We start from the raw sequence: 15,099 nt of genomic DNA, 5'->3' as shown, positions 1-15,099 counted from the left end.
CGTGAAACTAGTACAATCATGAATGGAAACATCGTAAGGCACAATTGAGCATATATAAACAGTGTATTAACAGACATAATTCCAAACACAAATTGTACAGTTGCAAAAGGGAATACGTTATACAGTAGGTTGATATGTGCATCCATAGTTATTAACTCAACGTGTTTCTTGGCTTATAACCAATCATCAGGAGTCCGATGCAATTTAGGCTGCATTAAAACAATGAAACATCTATTAGTATACGGGCAGATATGTAGAGAAGGGGTACTAAGGGAATGTAAGTTTCCATGATACTCACAGATAGTGCATTGGTCGATAGCGAACAATAAACTAGAATGCAGCATTGGTCCGGGTCTACAAAGTCTCCCCCGGGGTTGAGGCAGAGAGCTGGCCCCGGAATCCCGTCGGCCACAGCCACCAGGTTGACCAAAGTTCCCCAAAAGACCGCCAGGCGGGGGCAAACAGCGAGGCTAAATGGCACTGAAAAGGCTGTGGAGAGAGGTGAAAAATGATATGTGATATTGAGCCAGGGTGTGAATCGGGGTGTGTGAATGGGAAGGGTACTACCACAAACTGAGCACCAGAAAGTGACTAAGTATGTGTCTGTTGAAAGAAGCCAGAAGAAAGGATAGGTAGTGTTGGAGGTATAGGTGAAATAGAGTGTGTGTACAGTTTAAAGACCAGTGCTCGTGTCCATATATCTAAGTATGTGTGTGCAGGATAGTTACCTGTATAGTGTGAGTGCCAGGCCAAGCCAAAAGCCCCATGACCATGGCGAGACATCGGAGTACGCGGCCAGAGGCCGCCGCTAAATGCTGCGGGGGCGTGCTCACGCCAACGTCATGTGAGGGCGTGATGACGTCACAGGGGGGAGGGCCGCAAAGGCACGATGTCCAATTGCGGCAGCCTCCCAACCCCGCAGTGTCCAGGCCCAGGGGTGGTAACCCACTAGTAACTCCCGCCGTGCGGCAGCCAAAGTCGCCGCATGCAGGGCGTGGTGAACATGACGCTGATGCGCTGAGGTCAGGGCCCGCCCCCGTCAACTGATGGGACGGGTGACGGGTCAAAAACTGGGCGCATCGCAACCCCGGAGATATGACCCGATCGACACCAGTACCAACTTGCATGTTAGGAGTTGTGATGGAATGTGTAAACTTGTGATGAGAAACACTAGGTTGCTGAAGGAGAGAAAGATGAAAGGGAGAAAGAAAGGAAAAGGAAAAAAAGAAAACGAAAAGGGAAAACAAAATAAATATTCATTGCCTTGAATTAAATCAATAGATAGGAAAGGAAGTAACAAAATAAACCCTCACTCATTGCACTGAATTACATCAATATGCACAACAGTGTGAAGTCTAAAAACTTTAGCCCTGAATCAAATCAGTAAATTGTTTGCCTAGAGGGGAGCAACAAAAAAACAAGAAAATATAAAAAAAATATATGTTATATACGATTGGTATGCAAAAACAAACAATCATTGCCTTGAATTGAATCAATGTATAGCAAGAAACGTAACAAAATAAACACTCTTTGCACTGAGTTTATTCAGTATGCAAAAAAGTGTAAATATACAAATAAAAATGAAAAAAAATTTTAATAAAAAATAAAAATAAAAAAATAATAAAAAAACAAAAAAACTTTAGCCCTGAATTGAATCAGTATTTGTCTGACTAAAGGGACACAACAAAAAAGCGAAAAAATATATAAAGATTCTTTAGCCCTGAATTGAATCAGTAAATCTCTGACTAAAGGGAAACAACAAAATAAAATAAGTAGAGTAAAATAGTAAATGAAGAAAAAATTGAAGTTAGATAGTATGAGCTGTGTGGGTGGATGGTCAGGTCACATAAAGCGGGTGTCTGCCACCCTAGTATTGGTATAACTAAAATGGGGTTGTGACCTGTCCCCACAATTTTAAAAGGATGCACCAACATGCCTCCATCCCAATTAGTACAGAATAAATAAGAGGATAGAAGAGGGACTTTGCATGAGGCTTGTTGGTGAGTGTGTAAGCTCGATGGTTTGTGCTAGGATGTAATATCTAAGGTACGTCATATACATAGTTGTATCTACACAGGATTTGCAAGATAATGATAGTAAAACAGTTTAATAGCGTAGATCGTGAAACTAGTACAATCATGAATGGAAACATCGTAAGGCACAATTGAGCATATATAAACAGTGTATTAACAGACATAATTCCAAACACAAATTGTACAGTTGCAAAAGGGAATACGTTATACAGTAGGTTGATATGTGCATCCATAGTTATTAACTCAACGCGTTTCTTGGCTTATAACCAATCATCAGGAGTCTGATGCAATTTAGGCTGCATTAAAACAATGAAACATCTATTAGTATACGGTCAGATATGTAGAGAAGGGGTACTAAGGGAATCTAAGTTTCCATGATACTCACAGATAGTGCATTGGTGTATACACTTTTGTCACTGTGTGATGAGTAGGGTGTGGGTCCTCGGGCCTACTCTGAATGTCTTGGGAGGGGGTGTATAATAGGCCCTTTGGCCTGGTTCGCCCTCTCTCATGGGGTCTCCCTTTGGGGGAGTCCCACCTAGTACTTGGGTGGGTCTGTTTCAGCAGACCTTCCAGAGAACGGGGGTCCATCTGGTTTCGGCTTGATGGACCCAAGTGAAGTACCTCAGTCCCTGTCTGGAGCCTAACGCCCTGGGGGATCAGGGTAAGGTCCTTCCCTAGTGGAGCTTCAGTGTAAACACACATTTTTGTGTTTCACTCTTTATGTGTGTGCACTTTTTTTGGCACCGGGTGAAAGTTTTTGGGTGTGCGTTTTGCATGCCACTGGCTTTTCAAAAAAAAAAAAGTAGCAAGGAAGTAACATGAGCAATTTACGCCCTTAGAAAGCCTGAAGGCGGTAATTGGATTTTGGGGTCCTGTGTGCGGCTAGGCTTCCAAAAAGTCTCATACATGTGGTATCCCTGTACTCAGGAGAAGCAGCAGAATGTATTTTGGGATGTATTTCCACATATACCCATGGCATGTGTGAGCATTATATCATTTAGTGACAACTTTGTGTAAAAAAATATACAATTTTTGTCATTTTCCCAAAACTTGTGGCAAAATGTAAAATATTCCATGGACTCAACATGCCTCTCAGCAAGTAGCTTGGGGTGTCTACTTTTCAAACAGGGGTCATTTGGGTGGTTTTGAACTGTCCTGGCATTTTATGCCCAACATTAGAAGCTTATGCCACACATTACCCACTCTAACCACTTACCTCTTCTAACCACTTGAAGACCACGTTCTTTCTGACTCTTCTTGTTTACATTAATTTTTTTTTTTTGCTAAAAAATGAACCCCCAAACATATTGTATAAAAATTGTCCACGTATAAATAGTACCCCTTTCCGAATAAGGGTAACACCAAGTCCCAAAGAATCTTGCCGCTGCTCCCTATTCTGCTACCAGGGTGTACTAGGCCACTGGTGATCACCAGTTCACTAGAAGGTAGAGCGGCACTAGTACTGACACTCTGCTGCATACGAGCACTTCAGCAACAGAGGAACGGGGTTGTGTATGCCTGACCTTAGCAGGGACCTCTACTCCGTCGCCAGAGCTATCTAGGGTTCCACTGCTCTCTACAGGTTGGAATACTGAGCCTGAATCTGACAGTGAGGACTCCCCATCACTCTCATCTGTCATGCTCAGTATCCTGTAGGCTTATTCACTAGTGTACCTTTCGTTTGACATGTTGACCAATAAATTTACAGGTACCTAGTGAGACTCGCAGGTAAAAAAAGCACCTGGTTGTCGAGGACTGTTTGAACTGCTACAAAAAATTGTAACTGCTAGTGCTAGCAGAGATCAGGCCTGACTCTGCTAATGCTGCCATTTTGTGTACTGTGTATAGGAAGTGACAGTGATCTACTGATTCTGCACTTGTTTGGGGAGAGCGAAGGGGCTAAATGCAGGTGCTGGCAGGTGTCGTGGCTAATCCCGCTAATGCTGTGTTTTTGAGAACACTATACTATTGGGGATGTTAGTATAATTCTGATCACATCAAAGATATTGATCCATTAAGACACTACACTAGTAATGGAGGCGTGTACAGTGTGTGTGTGTGTGTTAGTGTTACTGGCAATCAAAGGGTTAAAATCTGATGCTGTCTAAATGGCGTCACCTGTGATACTAAAACAGTGATCTGGAAAAAAAATCTGTACACTCTACGAATGACACTGTTAAAGGGTTAACCTGGGGGGCGATAGGGGGGTTAAATCTTTATCAGGGAATATATGGTAGGTACCCTGAACATGTCTGGGACTGCCTCTAACACTATTTAGCATCACAAGTGACACCAATACAGTGATCAGTAAAAAATCTGTACACTGTACTTGGTGACACTGTGACAGGGAGTGAGAGGGTTAACTGTGGGGGGGGGGGGGGGCAATCAGGGGGTTAAATGTGTACCTATGTGATCTGGTGTCAGTGTAGTGCTTGTGTACTCACTGTTGATGCTCTCCTCTCACGATGTAACCGAAAAGGGCTCCAGGAGAGGAGATTGCATAATTTTCTTTGCCTGTGTTTACATTACACAGGCATAGGACACTCTGCCACATTCTTCAGAACCGATCAGCAGGTCCAGGCCATAAATCATTGACCTGGGCCTGATGACTGATCAGTTCTGAATTGAATCCGATCGCCACAGATTCCTAATCACATAACTGTGCAGCCGGGCCACCCTGCTGCAGTAAATGTATGTGGGGCGGTCCAGAAGTGGTTAAAGAAAACTTGTGCTGAGAGAAATATGTATATTGTTGTCAAGCGTCTCCTGAAAATGCTAGTTGTCTGGCCATCTCTGGATTCTTGGACACATTTGCTGACCTAGAACAAGCAAAGAAGCCAGTTAAAGTGATTGTAAAGCTTTTTTTTTTTTCTTTTTAAATAACAAACATGTCATACTTACCCCTGCTGTGCAGTTCATTTTGCACAGAGTGGCCCCAATCACCCTCTTCTAGGGTCCCCCGGCGTTGCTGGTAGCTCCTCTCCACATCGTATAACCACCTAGGAGAAGCGCTCTCCTGGGGGGTTACCTTGCAGGCGCTCTTCCGAGTCCAGGATTTGCGTCCATAGGCACAGAATGCCTGACTCGGCCCCGGCGCTGCGTCATTGGATTTGATTGACAGAAGCGGGAGCCAATGGCTGCACTGCTATCAATCTATCCAATCAAGAGCCGAGAACCCCCGGGCAGAGGAAGAGCGCGTCTCCACTGTGGGAAATTCCAGGGCTCAGGTGAGTAAAAAACGGGGGGGCTAGGGGGCCGGTCACTAAAAGGTTTTTCACCTTAATGCATAGGATGATGCATTAAGGTGACGACAAAACACGAAGGTTTACAACCCCTTTAAGTAGGATCCTAATCCGCATACTTGTTCTTGACCTAAAATATTATGCAAGACAAACTAGTATCACTATTCAACGCCTGCTTGCAGCATTGTGGTGTTTTTTTTTTTTTTTTTTTAATCTGTTTTGATTATTGAGTTTCATGAAATTAACAAAGTAAGTGTCTTTTACTTGGTACAATTTTGGTTTATCCTTTTCCAATAGAAGATGTAATAATGTTACAGTAAATGCAAGAATGTTAGACCCTTGAGTTGATCATAATCCTTCTGTGTATTTGTATTATTTTGTCTTAAGTTTTGAGGTAGGGCATAATACATATGGGTCTTAAGAATAGCTGCAACTTTTTATCAGGTTCAGTATGTGTAAACATAAAAAAAAAAAACCTAAGAAAAAAAAAAAAAAAAAAAAAAAAGACAGCCATGATGAAAATCGAGAATTAGGTATTTTGAACCTCTGGGAGAACAATTGGTCGCTGTGGTTCAAAAATGTACATGAAATTGGGTACAGTCGTACTGTCAGACATACGAATAGTGGAATATGTATGGAGCTAGTTTGATGACATAGGTCAAACAATCAGCTGTATGCTTTTGACACTATGCATTTCTTTGCAGAAGCACACTACTGTTGGATGGACCTTATGATGAAACGTTTTTTGAAAAGCTTAAGGAACTGTCTGTGGAAGACAATGGCAGTATAGAGTATGCAGTTACTAAGGTAACTTTATGTTTAATCTAATTTTATTAAACTTTTAAAGAAAAAGGCATACATTTTGCAGTACATTGGGATAGAAGAACACCATCGATATACAGATCTAATGTAAATAGTACATGACATAACTGAGACCAGTATCCCAGTTCCCAATGGACGAGTACAATACATACATTACATGGTAGAAAAAAAAAAACATATTGTGATTTAGAAGTCTTAGGCTGGCTGATACTTCTGGATCCTATAACTCTAGTCCTAGCTATCATCTTATTATTGTCTACATTACCTTACCTTATTATGTCGGCATTTCTCTATTCCACCACACCCAGATTCTGCGCAGGGAACAATGTGTATATATAAAAGTGACCCAACACAGATCAGATCTAGACACTGTTCGATTTATTGGTCTGGGTACTGCATTATTATAGTATACATTCACGGTATAACCCACCCATGGGATAATACTAATCCAAACCATAAATAAACACCTCCCCCATGTACATACAGTTATTCATAGCATTTCTCGCCTGTCAATGTTCAGACAGTTTTTATAACACTACACAGGCTATCGCATCACTTTGACCCAGACGTTAGTTTTGTGGTTAATACAAAACTAAAACTAGACTTCCATCTTCTCTATAGAAACATCTCTCTTACTTCTAACTTCAGAGCAACAATATATTTAAAGGAGTAATAACCCAAAACAATAAATATATATTAAAGGGGCTCTTTACAATATTCTTCTAGCCACCTCTTTTGTCACGCATGTGACGACTACAATCTCTGTTGCCCTAATATGTCCTTTAACATCAACCTGGATTACTCTTCCCATAAATGTGTTATTATCTTAATCATGTATAAAATAGAGAACAATGAACACACCAGAATTAGATATCAAGGTCTCAGCTGTATAGCAATTGTCCATGAAAAATAAAGGGGGTGGGGCCTGACCATCCATAAACCCAAGAGTGAGGGGGCGTGGCAGTCTGTAGGTTAATGAAAATGAACCCTCATCAAAAATATATAAGCACACAAAAAGAGTCTCTCTTGCATGGCTTATAAATGCCAATAAAATTTCCAGTATACAAAAAGAAAAGTCCACATTTATTTCACTCCTTAATCTTATTTCCTAAACTTTAAAAATACCTCCAAGGATATGATTCTGTACTCATCTATGCAATCGGAATTCTCCACCCTAAAAACTTGCCTCTTTGTAAGGACAGAATTTGATATCCACAAACAGACTGGAACTGAAGCATTTGTGCTAGGCTTGGGTCTTTGTGCAGGCACCTCTGATCTCTCTCTCACGTTGTTCACTTGACCTCTCAGGCCTTGGGTTGGCATCATGGCTCCCCCTCAAGGCATCATTCTAAGGAACGTTTTTCCAGCAGGATTCCCCCTTTAACGTTCAACTTCAAAAAGTGGAGGAAAGATCATACTGAAATGATGGCTTGGACTCATCCCAGGACCTCCTGTGGCATTAGAACAACAAAGATTTCCATCTAAAAGATGTAGTCATTTCTTCAAGTAGCAGGCATCTGGATAGAGGCATGAATGAGGCGGAGGGGGGGTCACTTCTTCATGTGAATGGGACTGGAGGGGGTGAATACTCTCCATCCAACATGAATAACCAGAGAATCACCTGAACTATTGAATTAAACCTTTCTTACCCATTGGAGTTGTTACAAATAATATTATTCAATAATTCAAACATAAATCCATTAAGCATGCAGAAATAAAATGTTTCCTAGCAACAGTTTTCATTATATAGATTCAATGTATTTAACTGAACATTTTTCTCAAACTTCAATATTGCAGCAGGGTTTAATAAAACATAAACACCTTTAGTTCCTTATTCCTTCTGGACCCAGACTGAGGTCTCGGAACAAAATATTTTACTCAAGCACATATTCTGACTCGGAAGTTAGTTTCCTAACTTTGTAAATGTATCTGACTATCATAAACAAAATAAAACAGTAATGCATTTACAAAAAGTAAAACCAAAAATAGTCACTTTAAGACTGTTATTCAAACAAACTTTCCCCTCAAAACCCTTAGCATCTTCATCATGGATTCAATATTTTTTTTTTTGAAAATTATTTTTATTAAATTTTACGAAAGACATACTGTACAGAAGAGTGGCCTTGACAAAACATCAAGTCACTCCAATGACCAACATGGTCGAAAAATACAGATAACAACTGTACTAATATAGTCTCCTGGCTAAAAGTAAAAAAACACCCCCTACCCTTCCACCCTCCCCTCACAGCCCACAACTCAGTTCACCTCTGTCCTCAGACAGCATCATAACCTAAGGAAGGAGAAGTACTGAAAGATATGCACCAGTGTAACATATTCGGCAATAGTATAGGGCATAATCAACTCCAACTCATATTACCATTAACCAAAGCATGAGGAACCAGTGGTTCTGATTACACCCTTGTCAGTAGGGAAAAGATTAGATTCCTCCCACCCCTGACTCATCAGTTGACGGAAAAAAGACTCATAGGGCCTCAAGCTCCATTATCCCACCGTTTCATCAGAATTGTACAAAGTCTGCCACACCTTATCAAACTTTTTCACACAGCCTCTGGATAGGTGCGTCGACTTATAGTAGGGCATCATAGAATTCACCAACCCCTTCCAGAACGGCTTTCTCCAATTTAACAAAATAGCCTTCCTTCCATAGAATAAAAGGCTATTCAGTAGCATTCTATGTGCTCTGGACGGGACCACCTCCTCCACAGGCCCAGTAGACACACTTTAATTGATAGGGGAATTGGTACCACCAGAACCTCCGCTATGCAGGAAGTCACCCCAGACCAAAACTTTGATCTGGGAGTACTCCAAGAAGACATGGTTTGCGTCTGCTGGGGAAAAAGAACATCTCCAGCAGTCCGCTGGAACGGATGGATAATTAGCAGACAGTCTGGCCGGTGTGAAATGTTGTGCAAAAATTTGAAGTGTATCAGTCTACCCCTTGCAGAAACTAAATGTTGGAAGGGGTGGTCCCACATGTCATCCCATTCCTCCCCTTGAATGTCGGATACCTCCACCTCCCATCTATCCCTACATTTTGTTACTGCCGACGGCCTCTTCTTAAACAGCTCTTTGTAGGTCACAGATAGCATTTTGGAAAGGTCTTCTACCCTGAGCAAATCTTCCAAGGCAGAGGGAATTGACTCTATTCTCAGGTCCCTAAATTGAGCCCGAAAGGTATGACGAAGTTGTAAGAACCTGAACAAAAATAAGTTAGAAAGTGAATGTCAAGCCTTAAGTTTATCAAAAGTTAGTAGTTCCTCCATCCATGGTAATATCGTTAAGTAGCTTAATACTTTTAGTCACCCATACCATGGGATCTAAATAGGAATAAAAGTGGGGTAGTCTAGGGTTAATCCATAAAGGAGTTAATGGTGAGTAACCTAAGTGGTTTGGGCACGCCAGCTCGACCGACTCATCCCACGCTTTTGATAGTGACTTTCATGGACTTTATAAGGGGCAGGTCAGACTTGGGACCTCTATATATGGCCAATCTCAGGAACTCATAGAACCCCAAATGAGCTGCCTCCAATACTGTAGCTGAATCCCCATCATCAGACATTAACCAGAGACGTGCAAACACCATTTGACTAGCTAGGTAGTATTTCCTCCAATCCAGTAACGCCAGCCCCCCTTGACCCCATGGTTCCTGTAACACCTTAAGACCTATGCGGGGCGGTTTAGGGGCCCATAGGAACGAGCTAGTGATTCCATCCAGTGTTTTAAAAAGGATTTAGGGAGCCACACTGGGGCATGCCTTAAGAAATATAGTATGACCGGGAGAATCTTCATCTTCAGTAGGTTTATCCTTCCTATAAGTGACAGGGGAAGCTTCTGCCAGTCCTGAGCTTTTTGTTTAAAGAAAGTGACCAGGGTCAAACAAATTAGGTGACATGTAATCAAAACTCTTTGCTATGATTTTAACCTCCAGATATGTAAGGGAAGACACCCACCTCAATGGCAGATTGTTTGCTGGTGGATGTTGACCAGGGAGCAAATAACCCCAGTAAGCCTATTGGCCAACACCTTTGTTAAGATTTTGAGGTCCCTGTTTAACAGAGCTATGGGTCGATATGATGAGCATTCTAGAGGGTCCTTACCGGGCTTTAATAATAGAACCATGTATGCGTCTAGCATAGAGTCCAGAAGCCTATTCAGCCTCAAGCATTGTGCCAAAAGCACAACTCATCTCCGTAACGCTTGTAAAAGTCAGCGGGGAAACCATCAGGCCCTGGAGCCCTATGAGGAGGGAAGGAAAAAAATGGCTGCCACTATCTCTTTAGTTGTAATCTTGTCATCCAAGGCTACCCGGTATGTGTCAGATAACCTCGGGAGGGCAAAGCCCTCTGGGAGGACATCCAAGGCCGCGGAGTCATATTTTGGAATAGGTGCATAGAGGGTGGAGAAGGAATCGGTGAACTCCGTCAGTATAGCAGAGGGTTCACGAACAAGATCCCCACTCCTGCCCCTAATGATCGGGATATTGGTAATCTGATTACAATCTGCCACCAGTCTTGCCAGCAATTTCCCATTCTTATCACCCTCCGAAAATATAGAGTTCGCTCTGTGAGTTGCCTCTGTATCGGCTAGATTGGAGAAGTGTAGGGAAAGAAGGCGCCTGGCGTCCAGCAGGGACGAATAGGAAATATCTGAAGGATGGTCGGCGTGTTCCTCCACACATTCCCTTTCTTAGTCTTTTAGCAGTTGGATCTCAGCATTATGAGCCACCCTCTCTGTTTTGATGGCAGAAAACTCACCTCGAAGCACTGCCTTGAATGCATCCCATACCACTGCAGACTCCCCATTAGTCGACCAATAAGAGGTGATTGAATCCTGTATGCGGGAGGACAACCTGCTCATTCTGTAACCAACCTGGAGAAAGCCTCCAGCCCCCCATCCTCCTCCCCACCAGAAAGCTGAGAGAGAGAGGGACACAGTGGGTTCATTGATTCAATATCAATTCAATGTCAAAACTTTAATTTGGTCCCAATTGCTCAATTTCTCAAACGCTTAAACATTTATCATTTCACCCTTTCCCTTTTTCCTCCTCTTAGGTAGGAATAGAAACACATCTACTTTGACACATTTTAAGACATACACAAAATATCCTTGCCTTAGGTATTTCAATGATTAAATGGTAAATCTTGTGCATTCACTAAACATAACTCAACACTGTTGTATTATTATTCTGTCTTTATTCTTGTATCCCTTGACACAATAAAACACTTTCTCATTCCACATTCATTGGCCATTCCATTCATTATCCATTTAGAATGCATTCTTCCATATTTGACTCTATTTATATGACAAATCCCCCCTTTTTTATCACCTATATTGCATTAATTGTATTAACTCTATCAACTTTACAATAGTATAACAAAAAAGCGTGAACTACGTGTATCATCACAGGGTGATCATTCTACGTATTTCAAACCTTTGTGTTTATTACATGTGGTATATGTGTGTGTAATATATATATATATATATATATATATATATATATATATATATATATATGTATTAGAGGTGTTATGAGAGTCATTGAGGTCACTCAATTATATGTTTGTTTTTTTAAGGTGTTTGTATATGATGGTTTTAACTTTAACCTATTAAAAACTTTCAATTGTTTACCTAATATACACCTGTGCCTATAAAGTCAATGTTGCTACTCTAATTTCTTCCTTTACAATAGTATAGGTTAGCAACATAATTTAAACACTTCATGCCTCCAATAGTGAGACCCCCGTATGTGACAGATTTTAGAATTCATATGTATAACAGCTGAAACATAATTTTTATTTTTCAAACATTTGCACAAATAAATCATTTCCTCTGTTTTGTAACAGGCAATGTCTTTGTTCAGTGCCAAGTTCCTATTTTTCTTAATTTCAGTATTATTGTCACATACTGGCTTATTGTCATTGTGGCTTATTGTCACAATACTTTTCTAACATATAATCTATTTTTAACATAATTAACCTTGCACACCAACTCATATTTTTTTATATGCACCACATTGGGTTCCTTTAAAAACTATAATGCCATTTATTGTACACATTGGAGTTAGTCCAGGGCAATCATATCAATCTGAAGTATACAATGGCCTCCAAACCTGCAACAATGTGAGAATAGGCAATTCCACAATTAAAAAAAAAAAAAGCATTACTTAAAGTCAAACTTTAACTGAAATAATCAAAACACCCCAACTATGAGTTAAAACTGTATTTTTTCAGTACAGTAGAACATTCTTCTTAAAGCGGAGTTCCACCCACTTTTGAGAGGTAGTTTTAACCACTTGACCACTGGGCACTTAAACCCCCTTCCTAACCTAACCTTCCTAATCAGCTTTTGGTGCTCTCACATTTTGAATGACAGTTACTCAGTCATGCGACACTGTACCTATATGAAAATTTTGTACTTTTTTTCACACAAATAGAGCTTTCTTTTGGTGGTATTTAATCACCGTTGGGTTTTTTATTTTTTGTGCTATAAAAGAAAAAAGACCGAAAATTCTGTAAAAAAAAAAATGCATTTTTCTTAGTTTCTGTTATAAAATTTTGCAAATTAGTAATTTTTCTTCATATATTTTGGCCAAAATTTATACCGCTACATATCTTTGGTAAAAATAACCCAAATCAGTGTATATTATTTGGTCTTTGTGAAAGTTTTATAGCGTCCACAAGCTATGGTGCCTATCTCTGAAAATTGATCACACCTGAAGTACTGATGGCCTCTCATTTCTTGAGACCCTAACAAGCCAGGAAAGTACAAATACCCCCCCAAATGACCCCTTCTTGGAAAGTAGTCATTCCAAGGTACTTAGTAAGTGGCATGGTGAGTTTTTTGAAGTTGTAATTTTTTCCCATAATTCTTTGCAAAATCAAGATCTTTTTTTTTACAAAATTATTATATTGGCAGGTTAGTTCTCACACAGAGCATATGCATAGCACAAATTACACATATAGTTTCTTGACTACCTCTTACATTTTGAAGGCCCTGGGGAACCAGGACAACGGAAATGCCCCAAAAATGACCCCATTTTGGAAAGAAAAGAACCCAATGTATAATCTATGAGGCATATCAAGTCTTTTGAACGTGTCATTTTTTTTCTACAAGTTTTTGGAAAATGTGGAAAGAAAATGAAAACTCATTTTTTTTTTAAACACAACATTGTCTATTTACACAATGTTTCTAACACATAGCATGTACATACCAAAAATTACACCCCAAAATAGATTCTCCTACTCCTCCTGAGTACGGCGATACCACATGTGTAAGACTTTTCCACAGCGTGGCCACATACAGAGGACCAACATGCAGGGAGCACCGTCAGGTGTTCTAGGGGCATAAGTTTCAAATCTAATTTGACTACCTATTACACTTTTGTGAGGCACTGTAGTGGCATGGATGATAACTGATGTGGCATGGATGAGCCATGGATGGGGATGGCTGAGCATGAATGAGTATGGCTGGGTACGGCTGAGTATGGCTGGGTACGGCTGAGTATGGATGGGTACGGCTGAGTATGGCCGGGTACGGCCGAGTATGGCTGGGTATGGCTAATTATGGATGCGGTGGATGGGATGGCTGAGCATGGATGGATAGATGAGTATTGCTGAGGATGAATGGATGGCTGTGCTTGGATAAGTATGGATGGCTGAGGATGGATGGATGGGTATGCTGAGTATGGACGGGGTGGATGGGATGGCTGAGCATGGATGGATAGATGAGTATTGCTGAGGATGAATGAATGGATGGCTGAGCATGGGTGGATGGATGAATATGCTGAGGATGGATGGATGAGTATGGATAGCTGAGTATGGATGGGTGAGCATGGATGGATGGCTGAGTATGCTGGGTATGGATGAGTATGCTGGGTATGGATGAGTATGCTGGGTATGGATGAGTATGCTGAGTATGGATGGGTATGCTGAGCATGGATGGCTGAGTATGGATGGGTGAGCATGGATGGATGAGTGTGCTGAGTATGGATGGGTATGCTGAGTATGGATGGCTGAGGATGGATGGATGAGTATGCTGAGTATGGATGGCTGAGCATGGATGGATGGATGGGTACGCTGAGTATGGATGGCTGAGTATGCTGAGCATGGATGGATGAGTATGCTGAGTATGGATGGATGGGTGAGCATGGATGGATGAATGGATGAGTATGCCAAGTATGGATGAATGAATGAGTATGCCGAGTATGGATGGGTGAGTGAGTATGGATGGGTATGCTGAGTATGGATGGGTGGATGGCTGGAATGGGCACATATCAGCAGTGTGGGCACTACACATCCAGCCCACAGCATTGCTGCCACTGATCTCTCCCCCTCTCCCCTCACACTGTACCGATCTGTACAGAGAGGGGAGAGAGGAACCAGATGTGACGCCGATAAGTGATCGCTCCATCATTTGACGGAGCGATCACATGGTAAACGCCGGCTATCAGTGGCCGTTTACCGTGATCCATGAGAACTCGACGGTCACGGATGTTTTCGGGTGAGCGGAATTCTGGGAGGACGTCATAGTACGCCCTCCCAAAGTTATCTGACCGTGCTGCAGCCGTCATTCGGCTATAGCGCGGTCGGCAAGTGGTTAAATGAAAGACCACCGCTCGTTTTTGGCTAGTTAAAATAATTTTTTGTTCTTCTATTTTTTATGTAGTACAGCCTGTACTACTAGATCCATCTGGTCCGCGGTGCAGGACGTCATATCTTCTTCTTCAGCGAGCCCATGTGTGTGTCCCAGAAGACAGGCAGCCATTCACAAAGCGCCGCACGACTCGTGCATGCGCAGTAGGAAGCAGTGAAGCCACAAGGCTCCACTGCCTGTTTCCCTTAATTAGAATGGCGGCGCCTGCACCCGATCCGATGGACAGATCGGCCTCGGGGGGCCAACATCGCGGGCTCCCTTGACAGGTAAGTGTCCTTATCAAAAGTCAGCAGCTACAGTGTTTGTAGTGGCTGACTTGAAAAAAA

The 15,099-nt window shown here is 41.6% G+C and overlaps 1 protein-coding gene across 8 annotated transcripts in view; it reads left to right on the top strand.

The window, feature by feature from the left end:
* IPPK (inositol-pentakisphosphate 2-kinase) overlaps window positions 1–15,099 on the top strand; it is a 1,128,404-nt gene that overhangs the window by 682,488 nt on the left and 430,817 nt on the right. For all 8 annotated transcript variants that reach the window (XR_012235280.1, XR_012235279.1, XR_012235281.1 and 5 more), the window contains one exon: window positions 5,983–6,085. Coding sequence is in view for 5 of the 8 variants with exons in the window: in XM_073592668.1 (XP_073448769.1) it covers window positions 5,983–6,085 (103 nt within the window). In the remaining 3 variants the exon portion in view is untranslated. The remainder of the gene's footprint in view (window positions 1–5,982; window positions 6,086–15,099) is intronic.

The sequence above is a fragment of the Aquarana catesbeiana genome, linkage group LG07, assembly GCF_042186555.1.
Source record: "Aquarana catesbeiana isolate 2022-GZ linkage group LG07, ASM4218655v1, whole genome shotgun sequence".
In the NCBI taxonomy this organism is placed as follows: domain Eukaryota; kingdom Metazoa; phylum Chordata; class Amphibia; order Anura; family Ranidae; genus Aquarana; species Aquarana catesbeiana.
Note: the sequence above shows the minus strand (reverse complement) of the source record. Positions and strands in the feature narration are given on the sequence as shown.